Below are 16106 nucleotides of genomic sequence, written 5' to 3'. Positions count from 1 at the left end.
TATTATGCCCTTTGGCGTAACTATACAGTCACCCACGCTATAATTCTCTATATACGAATTACCCGTCTATAACACACCCCAGTAACATCGTCTTTTACAAATAGCGGTTACAGTACGGTTAGCATAGGTCAAAGCACAAGTTAAGGTCACAATACAATTATTAGTGGTTATGGTGTTAAACATGCAATGGACGACAATGATTAGTACTTATTATATAATGTCAGTAAATATACAGGGTTATGGTACCGTGCACTATAATACAGCAACACACTATTAACACTCTCGCTAGACGGCTGAGCTCGCGCTATCTAACAAGATATACACTTTACTAAAACAATCGTTAACACATTTACAATTCCCAACTAAACTATTGGCCAGTACCTTGAATGGACTACCTAAAACTATATACACCCGTTTTGGTTAGCCACACTGCCCAATCACCACATATATAGCGAGCTAGAGAACCGAATTTACACAGGCGCCTCTTAGTCGCACTATCAAAAGTCTAGTGGGTTCCAAATTTACACGCCTTCCCACTTAGCCCAGATAGGATGAGAACTAGCGAACCGAATTTACACAGGCGCCGCTTAGTCTCCCGGTCCCTCCGACCTAGCGAACGTAATATACACCCTAGAACGCTAGTCTAGACAAGACACCGGTGTCCGGCTAGGGCTATTTACACCAGGACCCCGCCTGACTAACCAAATCAAACGGTCTGACTAAAGAGCGTTCGATCGAGCGGTGCGCCTTCGCTCCTTCCCTCCGACAGAGGGGGCAGATACACAGATTCAAAACCCCTTTGGGCCTACCGCACAATCGGTATACCCCTAGTGGGTCCTGCCGTCTAAAACAGCAGTTGTCTTACCTCCTCGTTCCTGAACCTGAGTTCACACTCATCGACGGGGACACCCCAGCACTTCTCACGTAGAGGCCGATGATCTCCTGGACAACAGACCAGTGGCGCCGAGACGAAGGGAGGTCCACGCAGAAGTTCAGGGGTGCAGCCGTAGAGAACGTGGGCAAAGATAGACCGTCTCACGCCTCTGCCTCTCAGCTACCGTTGAACGATGAGCTTCCCGGCCAATGCACCAAATGATACCGGAGAAACTGACGGAAGCCAAGCACAGAGAGATGGACACAGGTTTCTTCAGGAAGGAAGAGATTCTTTATTGGATCACCGATCGGGACTCAGAGGGACTAGCGTCACCAAAATACAGCAAAGTCTGAGTACTGAATACATAGAGTACATTCCTTATATAGCACTGTAGCTCCTCCCACAATTAACTACACCCACACATACCCTTAACCTATTTAATAAATAGAGTCTAAACTCATCCATCCGGTCTAACCACGTGGCTCATCTGATACAAAGGAGAGGGACGCGTAATTCCAGTTCTTACATTCCTGCACCTGGTCAGTACAGTGATAACAGTATCTTAGCTACGTGTAATTAACTAACTGATACTACAAACACATATACATACATATGCCTTGTGGCAATCTTAGCCTGCTAAACTTGTATTTTACTGGAATTACATCACATATATATATATATATATATATATATATATATATATATATGGGTGTGTTTTATGTGTGTAAATAAAATAATATATTTGCATCAACAAAACAACTCTGTAGCAAACAAAATCCTCTTTAACCTTATTTTCAAGAGTTAATAGTCAAGCTATCACAATAAAGCATGTTCAGGGTTTTGTATACTGAACCCTGTATGCAGGGCTCAGTACTGATAAGGGACAGGCAGAGGCAATGTCAGGGTAGAAAAATGTCAAGTCAAGCAGCACAGGTTCATAAACGGAGATCAGGCCAAAGGTCAGATACCAGGTAGACTCTATAGGTGAATAGGTGCAACAAAAGTATAAATGGTTAGGACAAGGAGCACAGTATTTACTGAGCAGTGTAAGTTTGAGGGAGCCCCCCGCCCCCCACTGCCCTCCGTGTCACACCTTCATCACCCTCCCATGCTGTAACACCCACTTCCCCTTGAAGAAGTACTTACGATGTGCTGCCCAACAAAGGATGCTGTATAGGAAGGAATTTGAGGCCATACACATCTATGGCCACTAGAGGAACACCCTGCATCAAGAGGCTTCATCCACAACAGGGCACCTTGCAGGGAGGGGATAGGTACACAGCGTGGGGGAATGAGGTGAGTACTGAGTAGTGTAGGGGGTTGACAAACATAAATTCAATTTAAAGACACAGGGCACATTGTTAAACAGAAAAACACAATTAAATACTCAAAAGACGTATTGAATCTGATAGCATAAAGGACAGATGCGAAGCACTTTCTTAGCATCTCATATAATGACTTGTTTCTAAAGTACTTGCATTACAGTGAAGAAATAATATAAAAACAGCGTTTAATGTAATAAAAAAAAAAGAATTTCCTTTATTCCAAGTAATTGTGCATAGAAAGGAATTGTTGATTTGTTGTCAGAGTGTAATTGCAGCTCCCAATACACCTTTCAAAGAATGGCAGCTGATGTATATGCATGATATGGAGAGGATGCCTGTGTAGCAGCAATCAAGTTAATAGAATGCCACTCTAGAATGCCACAGAATGCAGTAAATAGAGAAAATGTGTATTAACTTAAGTGGTTTATCTGGATGAAAAGACTACAATAGAAAGACACCTAGAATAGCAGAGAATCAGTCCAAGCAACAAAGGTGCAAATGGCCAAATTCAATCTCAGTGGTCAATGACAATTCAAAGTCAGGACAGCAGACAGGCAGAATCCCAATAAACAGGCCAAGTCAGCAAAAAATTGTCAATGAGAGGGCAATGCTGAGATTGTGCCTACTAAGTAGATTTTTTTCTTTGAAAAATGTTTCCATTGGGAGGGTCTAATAGCAAGAAGAATTAACCAAATGAGTGCTGGAATTGAGGTTAACACGGAGGCTTCTCTAAATATTGGTCTAGCAGAATGGAAGAAGATCCAAAGTAGAGAATGCTCAAAACATGGAACATTTGGAGCACTTGCATTGTTGCAAAATAAAAAAAGAAAAACACAACAAGCAGATAATATTTAATTATACCGAAATGATAAAGCAGCAAATGACAAGTGACAGAAAGCCTTTTTAGCAATGAGTTAAAATGTCAATATTTTGTTTAACAAGGATGCCAAGATTATGGGCGGCCGGTCACTGCAGACGGCAAGGGAGCACTGATCCTCCTGTTCAGCTCCCTCGCGCACCGCTTACTGATGCCGGAGCCGGAGTGACGTCATATTCCGGCTCCGGCATCACTGCGTGAGGGAGCTGGGCAGAGAAAAATGCTCCCTTGCGCACCCGCCTGCCAACTGACACCACTGCCAGCCTCGGGGAGCCCTGAGGTGGCCAGCTCCTAGGCCCCCAGGAGAAGAAGCTGGCAAAATGTGGCCACACTGGCATACATACCTGGGTCGCAGGGTGGCCGGGCCCTCTGGTGGGTCGGGCCCGGTTGCAGCTGCGACCCCTGCGACCGCGGTATGGACGCCAGTGGACCTGCAGTTTGTGATTAAATAGCCACAGAAAGTTTGGGCTGGGTTAAAGAAGATGGCTTGCAAAATTTTCAGACAAAAGATCTGCATGTTTTGTAAGCTATTTGTTGATATACCCAAATGAAAAAAAATTACAATTACATGCATTCATGTTTTCATTTGGGGTATATCTGAACAGAAATTATCGACAAAACTATATGAAAATAAAATACAGAATACCAAAGTGAAATTGTTCTAATATTGCATTCTGAAGGAAGGCCACACAGGACATTAACAGATCAAACCAAAGCTGATTGCACCCATGAATATGCAGCTTCAGCAAACAGTGTGAAGATATATAACCACTCGTAAGATAAAAGATCAGATATTGATATTTTATGTCCCTCCAGTATTCCATGCAACAACCATGTATTGCAATAGTTTCCTACTCCCAAATAACCTGAAAATATAATGTGGTGTGTTCTATTTTTTATATATTTTATTAATTACATTATGTACAACTCGTTCATCTTCCAAATGTGACTATACCTTAAATTCCAGTTTCTCAGCAACAATACCTTATCAAATTTCTCAGTGGCCCAAATAATGCAATCCATTGGCTGGAATTACATAAAATGACACAAATTAATTATTTTTGTGAGTAAATAAGAAAAGACAGTGAGATCCTTAGCTGTGTCCTCTGTTAGATGCACACTGGTCCTAAAAGACTTACACTATATAGCTCTTGAGATATTATCTATCCATCTGACTTAAAATAAACGAGCCTTCTTATGGCTGTTGAATTATTATACTACATACTACACAATATTACTATTTTTCATAGTTTCAGATTATCCGATAGATTATTATCAATTGATAGAGCTCTGACTGTTAAGTATGATATAATTTTATTTCCCCATAGAATATGATTTGGTAACCACTCTTTAGTTTCCAGTATTAACAATTTGTCAGACTGATTATACGTCTAATTTTTTCCAGTTTTGTCAATCATAAAACTATAATTTGTACATTGAAAAAATATTGTAAATTAGATATTCTCTTTTATACTATTACTGAAACACCATCATATATATTTTACATAACATGCAGTAATTATGAAATGTATGTTATCGCAAGTTTTTTTCAAATGAACAACTCATCCATCTATTCATGCCAACTATACAAGGGTGGGAAAATTAGCTATGTTAACTCTTTTTTTTATCCTTGCATTACATTATTGAAAAATAAATAATCTGGTGTTTTTGTGTTTTCCCATGGTCTAAACCCTTCGGCATGTCTAAATATAGATTTTTGTTACAAATTACTTTTAAAAATGAGACAATCCGAGACAGCCTATAACTAGAGCATTGCTGTAAATTTGTAAATTAGCTGCACATACAGGTATAGTTGTTTAACCTTGCAGGTTTACTATCGTAAAAGCAATACAAGAATATGATCCATCATTTTACATATATCCATAGTGCTTGTTAGGGAACATAAATATCATACTGCACTCTCTGTGTTAGTCCTGCCTGCATGTTTTCTCTATGCTCTATGGAGCGACCTTTGGCACTCCAGATGTGGACTATATTTACCGTAACGCTCTTATAGCCATTATGCTATTATGTGAATATTTTTGTAAATTATAGTGCGCCCACTATGGCTTACTGTACAAACCAACAGCCCTACATCCGACCTATCTACCACACATTGTTGCTGAATAAGTTCTCAGTTAGAAAGGTAGATCTAAGACAGGATTTTAGTACATTATAAACTTATTAAATAGGAAATGGTGTTTGTCAACAGTTTATGAAACAAACAACAAATCACTAAGTCAATACACACAGAATCTGACAGGTTGATGAATGACATACCTATTATATTAGTGATATACATCATGAAAATCTGGTCAACACCTATATATAAACATTATGACAAGGTCACCTTTGCTATATAGAAAACCAATACTGGGCACAAAGAGTCCAGGGTTGTAATTGCTTATTAGTTACCTGCTGAACAACATCTGACATTGGCTGTAATGTTTATGACAGGACTGTATCAGATCTGCGTCTTTTCTGGGTCAAGGGTCTTGGTCTCTTGGCTGATTGCAATCAAGCTTTGACAACCTACAGTGAGAAATGCTGTTTTCTGAATTTGTTTCTCTCCGTTATAACCACATGTATGGGCAAATGCTCAAATAGTTACTGTGTGTGTGTATGTATCATTTTGCACTCTGAGATGATGTACCTCGATATAGCTTTATAGATGCCAAGGAAAAATCATCAGATGCATTCCTGAATTGTATATAAATGACTTGTGTTACATATTTAATAGATTATCGCCCCTTTTAATTTCAGTAGAATGTGCTACATTATATTTATGAAACAACTGTCATTTAGCAAGTGTACTTTGACTTGTAACATTGTGTATGTGTAGTGTTACAGTGTAGGTTGGTTAATACAGGTGTGGTGATGTGGTACAGATGTCAGGATTGCAGTGGATGCTGATGGCCGACTGCAACTTGAGCACTGCAGGGGTTAAGGCAGAGTTAATTAAGAAGCTCACTAGTAGTACTAAAGAAGCCTCGTTAAGGAAGAAGGAGTGGTAAGCTCTAAATTAGCAATATAGGGCTAATTGGGTTTGGCAAGAAGCAGAAAGGCTCTTCAGACACAATATTCTCTGAAATGTAAAACAGCACAGAGAGAGTAGCCAGCAGGACTAGGACAGTACTCTATATCAGATAAGCAAGCCAAGTAATGTACAAGACATATGCAGATGGTTAGAAACACGTTGCAAAAGTGTGAATATGAAATTTTAGGTCACAGTAGTTCAATTAATCATAGTTGGCTTGGTGAGTTTTTCAATTCATGTAGTTTACTTAAAACTTTAAATTTGCATTTAACTTTGCATCTACGAAAATTCATACTTTAGTTAAAGGGACTCTAATATTAAAAATATAAATGTATATTTCTAAAATGAGAGTGATCTCTGGGATATTTAGATTTATGGGCCCAATAAATTTGTTAAATAAATAGTTTTCACTCACCTTATTTCCAAAGTTGTGTCAGTCTCCACTCCGCCCTGGCTGAGATTATCTCAGCCAATACTGTTGTGCATGTGCAGCAATCTCCACACTGCAAATTCAGAATCTCCCCAGAGATCAATTAGCTCAATGCATCTCTTTGGGGAGCATTTAGTGTCTTCATGTAGAGTGTAAAAACACTGAACAATGGCAGCAGGAAGTGTCTCTAGTGGCTGTCTGAGCAAACACTGCCTTTTCTCAGTCTCTTTGCACCAGAACCACAACATTATGCTTGGCACATAGAGCATCCATTTAATAACATTAAAAATATGAACTTACTAAGCTAGGATGTCACCAAACAACAAGTAAGTCAGGCAGGACTTGATCAAACTCAGAAGACAAGAGGCCAAGCTAATGAATCTCAATTCTCTAGTGAGAGACTGGGTATGAGATTGCATATAAAAAAGGCAGTTTATTAGGAGATAAGATCTAGACAAGTATTCATATCCCTTCAAGATGACTGCACCTAGCAGGGCCACCTCTTGCAATGTTACAGATCCTATATACCAGGGGGCTTAGTGACTGATGTAGTGTGCCGTGTGTTATAGGCTTGAATCCTGCTAGACAATAACAAATGGTTAATCAAATATGCTTGGCTTAATGCAGTAGTACTAAAATATGTAAAACATAGTTCACAGTTCTACTTTTTCTGAACTGAAACACTGACACACACGAGCTGGGTGAATTCTGATTTTATACCTGCTAATTGCATTTTAAAGGCAACTGACACGTGGTACGTTAAAACTAGTCACTTTCAAGGCAAATAGGCATACTGCAATGTAACTCTGAAAGATGTATTCATGATATATATGAGTCAAACAAAAACAAATCCAAAGAAAACAATAACCTATTTATTGGTATGGAACACAGTACATATGACCCAGGCTTCAACATGTGACGTCCTGCACTACTAGACAGGCATAAACACTCAACACTGCGAATCTGTTGGATCCATGGGACACTAACTATAGATGGATTTCTACACACCAGATCTTCGTTTTCAATTGCCAATGGCAAGTGTACAAGTGAAAATGATTAGCTCTGAATCTTTTTCACATGAATTATTTTAACTAGTGTTACATAGTTACATTGATGGCCTTGTGGTTGACAAGTAAAAGATACCTCTGTAATTCAGTATCTTATTTTATCTATCCACTACTAAGGTTCTTAACTTAAAGTGCAGAAGCTCTTGACACTGAACGGAGATGTTTCAGCATGGTTAGATTACATATGGTGAAACTATGAGCTAGTAAACCTGTATTTTGCTGCTCATGTACACAGCACTATAAAAGCACTGTAAAAGTACTCTTGCATGATCATAATTCTTTAAAATAATCTTGTAAATTTATAAGAATATTCCATTGGTCCTTTACCCGTATACTTTGTTTTATTGAGTGCCCTACAGGAGCAGGATATAGGTTACATTTGGTGTGCTAGAGGAGCAGGATACTGGAGCAATATCCTAGGACATGGTTTAGATTTTAAAACAGGCAGTCAGGTGGCACTCTCAGTCAATGAAATCCATCAAAGGCTTTGTCAAAATGAATGTCACTTGTGAGAAAATAGGGTTTTCTGAATTAGCAGTATCAGAAATGCAGTCTGGACTGGAAGCTGATAGGGGACCCAAGTAAGCATCAAACCATTTTAAAATGGTTTTATTACTCCCTGTGGAATGGTGCTAGAGGACTCTTGGCACCATAATCACTACAGCAGGCGTCTAGAAAGGCATCTGTGTCTAGAAAGCCCATTTATATTGAAATAAACAATTTAACCAGAATAAACCAAGATGCAAGATACAGTATACAATAATATAATATATATACATTAAATGCATACATGTTTTTAAATAAATACCTACATGCACCATTTGCAAATATATTACTTCATTAAGTCATATTCAACATGTATTTTATAGAGTTCATAAACAGTAGACATTCTGATACTATAAACATTCACTTTGCATTTATTCATTTTTAATTTCTGTAGGAGGGAAATGCATAGATGAGTGATTTCCATAGAAAGGGTAAAGGATATTATGTGGGATATACATAATATACTACTGATGTCTTTAAGAGTACAGCTATCTTTCATCTAACACTATGTATAATACAAAGACTATACAAACTCATACTTTCACACGTAACTGTGCAATAAATTATATAGAGTTTGCTCTATTATAGCCAAATCATGTCTGATAGGCAGGACATAAATGTTACTTATCACATTTTACCTGCATAAGTGACCAGGGGCATTTCACATGGGGTCTCTGGTCATACTAGGAGACAAAGGTAAGGGAGAGAATGACAGAGACAGATAAGAAGGAACTGGACAGAACAGGGTAATATTAAAGGCAAACATCTCCGAGTACAACATAAGTTAGAAAAGATGAAAGATGAAAAGAAGAATGACTACTAAAAGGTAAATGGATGAGAGGAGAACCCAGGATGGAATTAAAGTTTGAACATCGATAGGCTATTAAAGTTTGTTTAGTGGTGGTAAAGAGATAATAAAGTGAATGTGAGATAAGATTTGGAAGTGGTGGTAGAATACGTAATATCCTTGACAGAAATTACCAAATGAGAGAAATAGGTAGAGCAAAATAGGATGGAGAAACGAGTCAGAGATAAAGGAAAGTTAAGATCAGAGTAAGAGTATAATGGTGTTTAGGTGAAAGGAGCAGAAGAAAATAGTAGTTGGAATGGTGTTCATGAGGAAATTGGGGTTAACCAGCGGGTGGCAAGGGTAAAATGGGATAGAAATGAACTGCCAGAATGGAGTGGGGATATCCTTTCAACATTTTTGGGATCTCAGCGGGAATTTACCGAAATTTACTAAGTTCCTCTAACCTTTTGTCCATTCTCAGAGTTCTCATATTCTCTGTGTTTGTTGCTGTTAATTTGTTTGGCTCTCCCTGAGCAAAGAGGGTAATGCAGATGTGGACTGCATGCTCACTGTGCCTAGAGGGGTATCAGCTACACCTCGCTGACGAGTCCCAAAGAAGGCCAAAATGATTGTCCGGTTGCTGTATCTCTCGTGCAGAGTGGACTTGCTGTTATTTTGATACTGGACAGCACTTATGGGTGGGATCAGTCTGAAATGCAAATGGTATAGGTTCTCTTCATAGTGGCACAAGTGAGCAAAAACATTTTTGATTCCCGAGTGGGGAATAACCGAAGCGCAAGCTACTGAGGTTTTCCAAGCTTTAGTCTCTTCTCAGAGTTCTCATATTCTCTGTTTTGCCTTACTCCTAGCGCACCAACTTTTTCCACCCTTGAGGACATTATGTGTAAATCAGTAAACCTGGCAATTAATAAAAATACAATTGTAATTTTTATTTATTTATAAAAAAAGTACACTTAACAGTGTATATTGTACTGTTTTGTGTATATTATTAGTTTTAACTAAGTATATAGATCATGTATGTGTATTTTGTTCTAATAATAATATTTATGGGAAACTATGGAGTGCTATGGTGTATTATAAAGGTTAGTCTTATTATCCAAATGTGTTATTATCCTGAACATGCTGCACCCAACTAGTTTTGCAGCATTGGAACCTTTCTGTGCTGCACTCGTTTCCACTGAGCGGTATGGTTCAGGTCCGTACAGTTCGGAAGCGTTAGAATGGTCCAGCCTATTCAGGTGAGCATTTCCACTGCAAGTCAGACCGCCAGGGGGCATGCAAAGTTTAGACTAAATGCCTAGCGTGTCATTTGTCGTGAGCATTGACGTTTTCCTGTCCGCCAATCAATGGGTTGTATAGTGTGACGCCAGTGGCTCCACCGTAACCTTACTGTACCATTTCCTATTGACCTACATCTGAGGGGCCCCAGGAATGGTAAGTTTTGGTTCGGTGGTATGGGTGACTTTCATAATGGAAACACTCAAAATAGCGTACCAGACCGTACTGACCCGAAACATACCGCTCAGTGGAAACGGGGCATTTTATATCTGTATCATTTTAATTTGATCAGACTGTAAAATTGTGGAATTAAAGTGCCACTATCACTTCCCAGGTTTTTATTTTATTAATATATTTACTTATCACATATATTTAACAAAGCGATTTACAGAACAGTAACTGATATCCTTTATTTTTTGTGTAGATGACATGCAATTTTATAATATTTAATAAATGTATATAAATAAACTAATCCTCTTTTTGCAGTTTGTCGAGAGGATTCCTTCCAGTCAATAGTGTCCTGCTCAGCAGTTGTTCATTCACATGTAGAGCCAACAAATGAAAGAAAGAAACCTGTAGAAGAAGAACCAAAAATTATGGAAACAGCAAAAAAGTAAGTTTTTTGTTTGAAAGCACACGTTTCCACAGAAATTAATTTAGTTCACAAATGTTGCTCTCATTTGGTGTAAATAATTCGTAGAAACAAATAAGTGCTATGACTCTATTTATTTTTATATGTTAGTATTTGGCACCAATTATAAAGCTATCTCAAAGCGGTGATAACCTTCACCCTTTGTCCCGTTAACATAATTTCTCTTTCATTCCTCTTTTTATTTTTGGTTTTCTGCATTAAAGTTTAACTTTGTATTATATGCAGTATATTGTTATACCTCTCTAATACTGAATGGTGATTTGTTTGATATGTTCATCTCTTATATGAAGAATTAAAAAAAAGAAAGAAAATCAATGTCAAACAATCAGCTTATACAGCCTCTCTTAGGAATCAGTCTCAATTATTATTACAGTTTTTTTTAACTTCAACATTTATATTGCATGACAAATTCTTGGTCTAACAATGACAAAAGGGACAGACAGGGCAAGACAGAAAATGTAATGTATTCAGATTAAAGGTAAACAAATAACAAAAAAAATCAACTGCCGACTAAGCCTCTTTTTTTTTCTTTTTTTTATGTGAGATTTTTCTTTGATGGTAAGTTGACAGATGCAAATCAAAATTTTCCTGAGTTGTTTATGGCAGAAGTAGTAGGTCAACAAACAGGCAACACCAAACTGATTTAAGTTTTTGTCATGCAGGTGTTTGCAGACATATCAGTTGTCTGCTAATTTCAGGGCCACAAAACATAAAGGTTGTTTTCACGTTTCTTTATTGAACAAAGAGATTACTGCTGTTCCTTAACAAAATTGTTAATTAACAACTAATGCAAACTTGAACATGTACATGCACATCATTCTGGTTTGAAGAAGAAAGTGTGAATATTAAGAGATTTTCTTTCATCTTCCAAGGTGAAAAATATATTTAAAAAAATGTTTAAATCTTTCTTATGATTATTCTCATTAGAAATGAAGATATTAATATTCTCGTCAGTCTGACTTGTTAATATAGTGTATGCTTCCGTTTAAGAATATCAACATGGAAAAGAGATGAAAAGACATAAATGGCGGTGTGTGGCAAAGTATCACATCATTTATTCTGAAAATATAAGAATAAAGTAAAAAGTGATGTGGACATAAAAAGGAGACTTGTGTAATAATTGAAGACTATAGCTTTTTATCAGAACCTTGTGATCATAAATGCATGTAGACATTCATAACAGATTCAGCTAGGAACCAACACTCCGAGCATAAGAATCATTGAATATGTCCCTATCAGTCCACTCGGTAATTGTATTTTTCCAAAGTGATTTGTCCACATGATAGGTCAGAGCAGGTAGGAAAGAGTAAATGACAACATATCCAACATTCTGAAAGAGATATTGGTTGGAGAATTTGTTAAGGATTTTAAAATAGGTAGATGGTTGGTTGGAACAGCATAGTGATTATGGAGATAATATGTCAGTTTTGTAATTAGCATCTGTTCTGCACAGTCTGTAGGGGCAAAGGTATCAAGATATCAGCATGTGCTGTGAAATATAGGGTGATCTTACTGTCAACATGTAATCTGCATCAATCTAGCACACAGTGGAGGAACAGGGAGACATCCAACTGTCAGTGTGTAATTTATATTCGTTTAGCAAACATTACAGGGGCAAGGAGGTTCACCTATCAATGTGTAATCTGCATTCATCTAGAATATACTCTTGAACTGAGAGCCAGTGGGAATATATATATTATAGCTCTCCGAGCATATTGTTAAATGCAGCAGGTCTCGAAGTTATTTTTGTGTCTCGTACTTTGACCATATAGAATCTTGCTTTGGCCTTTCAGAAAAACAAAATGCATCACATGGTAACATAGGCTGAAAAGAGATATGTGTCAATCAAGTACAGTCTTTCTCACATCCGTTTTTGCTGTTGATCCAAAAGAAGGCAAAAAAAACCCAGTTTGAAGTATTCTCCAATATTGCAACAAGCTAGGAAAATAATCCTTTTTGGCCCCATAATGGCAGATAAATCTCTCCTTGGATCAAATCTCTACTTGGAAGTAGATGTGACCCCCACATATAAAAAAGGATATATCTGAATATTATATTTTAGCAAGTACTCATCCAGTTGCTGTTCAAAATCTCCACAGATTTTGATAAAACCACCCCTTCAGGTGGAGAAAGCCACATCCTTATTGTTCATACTGCAATAAACCCTTTCCTTTGACTAAATCTCCTTTCTTCCAGTGTAAATGTGTGGTCTCATGTCCTATGTATAGTTCTGTTTAAGAACAGATTTCCAGCCAATGGTTTGTATTGGTACATAGAATAGGGGAATATCTGCTAAATATCCCCCTATTCTATGTACATATATCTATTGAAGACAAGAGGAAGTCTTCGGGGATTTACCGGGAAAACTTCACCTAAAAATATTAAGGGAAGTCCTGGTTTGCTTTGAACCATTTTTTTTTTTCCACTGGGTTGTGTTCACATACATTGTTGTTAATGGTTTGTATTGGCCCTGGATATATTTAAATGTTGCTATATGAAGCACCGTTTTTCTAAACAAAAAGAAATTGAAGTATAACTAAAATGTTCCATTCCTTTTATTATATTGTGTTTCACTTCTGCACCTTTTCAGTTCTTTAGAACAGGTGTCCAAAAATATACAGCATTTTCATTGTGTGGTCTTTTTATTGATTTATTAAGAGGCCAAATTATATTTTCATTCTAAGAATGGCCTTAGCGACTGCTGATTAACATTGCAATCGTTGATTAGTTTGTTGTCTATAACAATACCCAAATCCTTCTTGTGTGTAGTTATCCCTAATTCACTACTGTTAAGGGTGTAAGTTGCTTGTGTATTCTTTACCCCACAGTGCATAACTTTGCATTTATCTACATTAAAGTCCATCTGCCACGTGGGTGCTCAGTAGCCTAATCTATTTAAATCCTTCTGCATTGAAGTAATATCCTGTTTACATTGTATTACTTTACAGAATTTTGCCACCTGCAAACTGAGAAACATGACTTTCAATGCTAATTTCAAGGTCATTTATAAATATGTTGAATAGAAGCAGTCCCAGAACAGACTCTGAGGTACACCACTTACCACTTAATTCCAGCTTGAAAATTTACTCTCTGTCTTTAAGGCAATGTTTTACCCAAGAACAACTTTTTTTCATGGTTTTCACAACCTTGGACCTTATCATAAGACAAAGTATTATTGACTTTTTTTTTATGACTTATTACTTTGTTTGATTTTATATTATTATTATTGTACTTGGATTTCAATGAAATTCCAATTCCACAGCAGTCATTTTGAGCTTTTCATAAGGATTTTATCTTTGAACCAAATATGTCAGGGCACACAGTAGTTCAAAGCATTGCAGTGTTTATTGGATCAAAATATGCTCACTTTGATCCAATAAACACTGCCATGCTTTGAACTACTGTGTGCCTGGACAAATTTTGATGCATGATTATGTGAGGAGTCTGTGTCTGCTCCTTTTTGGACAGCACCAGTGGTTCTCAGCTGTGAAGTGTTCATACCCCATCGTTAAGGATTTTATCTTCGCAAAGTGCTCATAAATGAAAGTCACTTTAACAGCATAATTTCTTCATCACTAGTGTAAAGCACCCTGCTGTAACCATGTTGAAAATTTGAAGTCACTTATATATCTAAAAAAGAAGATAAAAAAAAGATACTGGTATATCAGTAGGTGCAAATAGGAGAAAAACACAACGTTGAGATGTTCCCTTACCATATTATGCCAATATAGCTTGATAAATTAGAAAATCATAATTGGGCAAATCTTTGGCCATTGTAAAGAATAGTTACCCTTATTGTTTTTTTAAAAAACAATTTAACACTGAACAGCAAGAACATCTAGATTGTTCTTCAAAAGAAGTGTTCCATTTATTTACAATCATTATATTCCTCTAGTACAGGATTGTCAAAAATGCATGTGTATCGTACATACAGACCGCAGATTTGTTTTAGTAAATACAATATTCTATACATCCACTAATTATTATTACACATTATGCTGCAGTTCAATAAAAATAGTAAAATACATATCCTTCCTTCCGATGCAAAACAAAAATAAAATAATTTAGTAGAAAAATATCCAAGTTTCTTAGATTCCCTCACAATACCAAATTAATATGTTAATTTGAGATCCTCATATATCCTATTTAACCTGGTTAGGTAGCAATGTACTCATTTCACATTACAAAGAAGCAAGTTGTGACTCTTTCTACTACGGCTCTCCACTAGTGCAAACACCTTCCATACAGCACATTATCTTAAAATGTATTTCTCTCTCAGTCTGTAATCAAACAGCATTAATTAAAAACATATAAACATATAACCTTGCAATTGTTATTGTGGTGAAAATGATGCAGTCATCCTGGTTGAACAGGTTATAAATACATATCAACATCTGGTAGGGAATAGCTCCATCTGTTATTGTGGTCAAACGGGGAGGGGTGGAAAGCTTTTCCATGTTTTATCGATTTTTAAATGCCAAAAAAAGATTCATGAAATTTATAATAGTGTATACCTGTATATGTGTTTCCGTGTATGTCCGTGTTTGTGTTTATTTGTTGTTATTTTTATCACTTAAGGCAATGTTTGAAAAACGGTACTACATCTCATACTGGGTATGTGATGGGAGTTATCTAGTGAAAAATAGAATTGATGGCCATAAAATTATTTGTACAAAAAGCAGCAACCTAATAAAGTGCAATAGCTCAAACACTAAAGTAAAACATTTTAAAATACAATACAAGGTGTGCTGTGCCTTTAAAAACAACATTTTGTGTATTGTCACCATACTAACAACTTTCAAATATCTTCAAAATCACAAAATTATCCTTAAATTGCACTGATATATGCCAAACATGTAAAGTACACCGTACCTCAACCTCAACATATACCTCAACACATATGTGATCCTCCCAGAAAAACTTACAGTAGTTGTTATGGATTTCCACTATAAAAATGTACAAACATACAAAAAAAAAAGAAAAAAGAGAAAATATAGTGAAGCGTAAATATAACAGCAAATACACTCTCAAGTGGAGTGCAAGTAAAGGCTGCTCGAACCATAAGTGCTCCAAGGCAGAGTATCCAGCAATGGATGCAATTCATCTGTAACTTGCCATGAAAGACTTAATGAAGCAATGGAAAGCACAAGAACTTTAGGAACCAAAGCCCCAATTATCCTCACAACAGCATGTCCGCAATCCATATTGA

At 36.9% G+C, this 16106-nt stretch overlaps 1 protein-coding gene across 1 annotated transcript in view; it reads left to right on the top strand.

Moving 5' to 3' along the window:
- CCSER1 (coiled-coil serine rich protein 1) overlaps positions 1-16106 on the top strand; it is a 964914-nt gene that overhangs the window by 386320 nt on the left and 562488 nt on the right. The window contains exon 5 of the mRNA XM_063458635.1: positions 10732-10858. Within this exon, the coding sequence (XP_063314705.1) occupies positions 10732-10858 (127 nt within the window). The remainder of the gene's footprint in view (positions 1-10731; positions 10859-16106) is intronic.

The sequence above is a fragment of the Pelobates fuscus genome, chromosome 6 (assembly GCF_036172605.1).
Source record: "Pelobates fuscus isolate aPelFus1 chromosome 6, aPelFus1.pri, whole genome shotgun sequence".
Classification (NCBI taxonomy): Eukaryota; Metazoa; Chordata; class Amphibia; order Anura; family Pelobatidae; genus Pelobates; species Pelobates fuscus.
The sequence above is the reverse complement of the archived record's forward strand: the minus strand, read 5'-3'. Positions and strand labels throughout refer to the sequence as shown.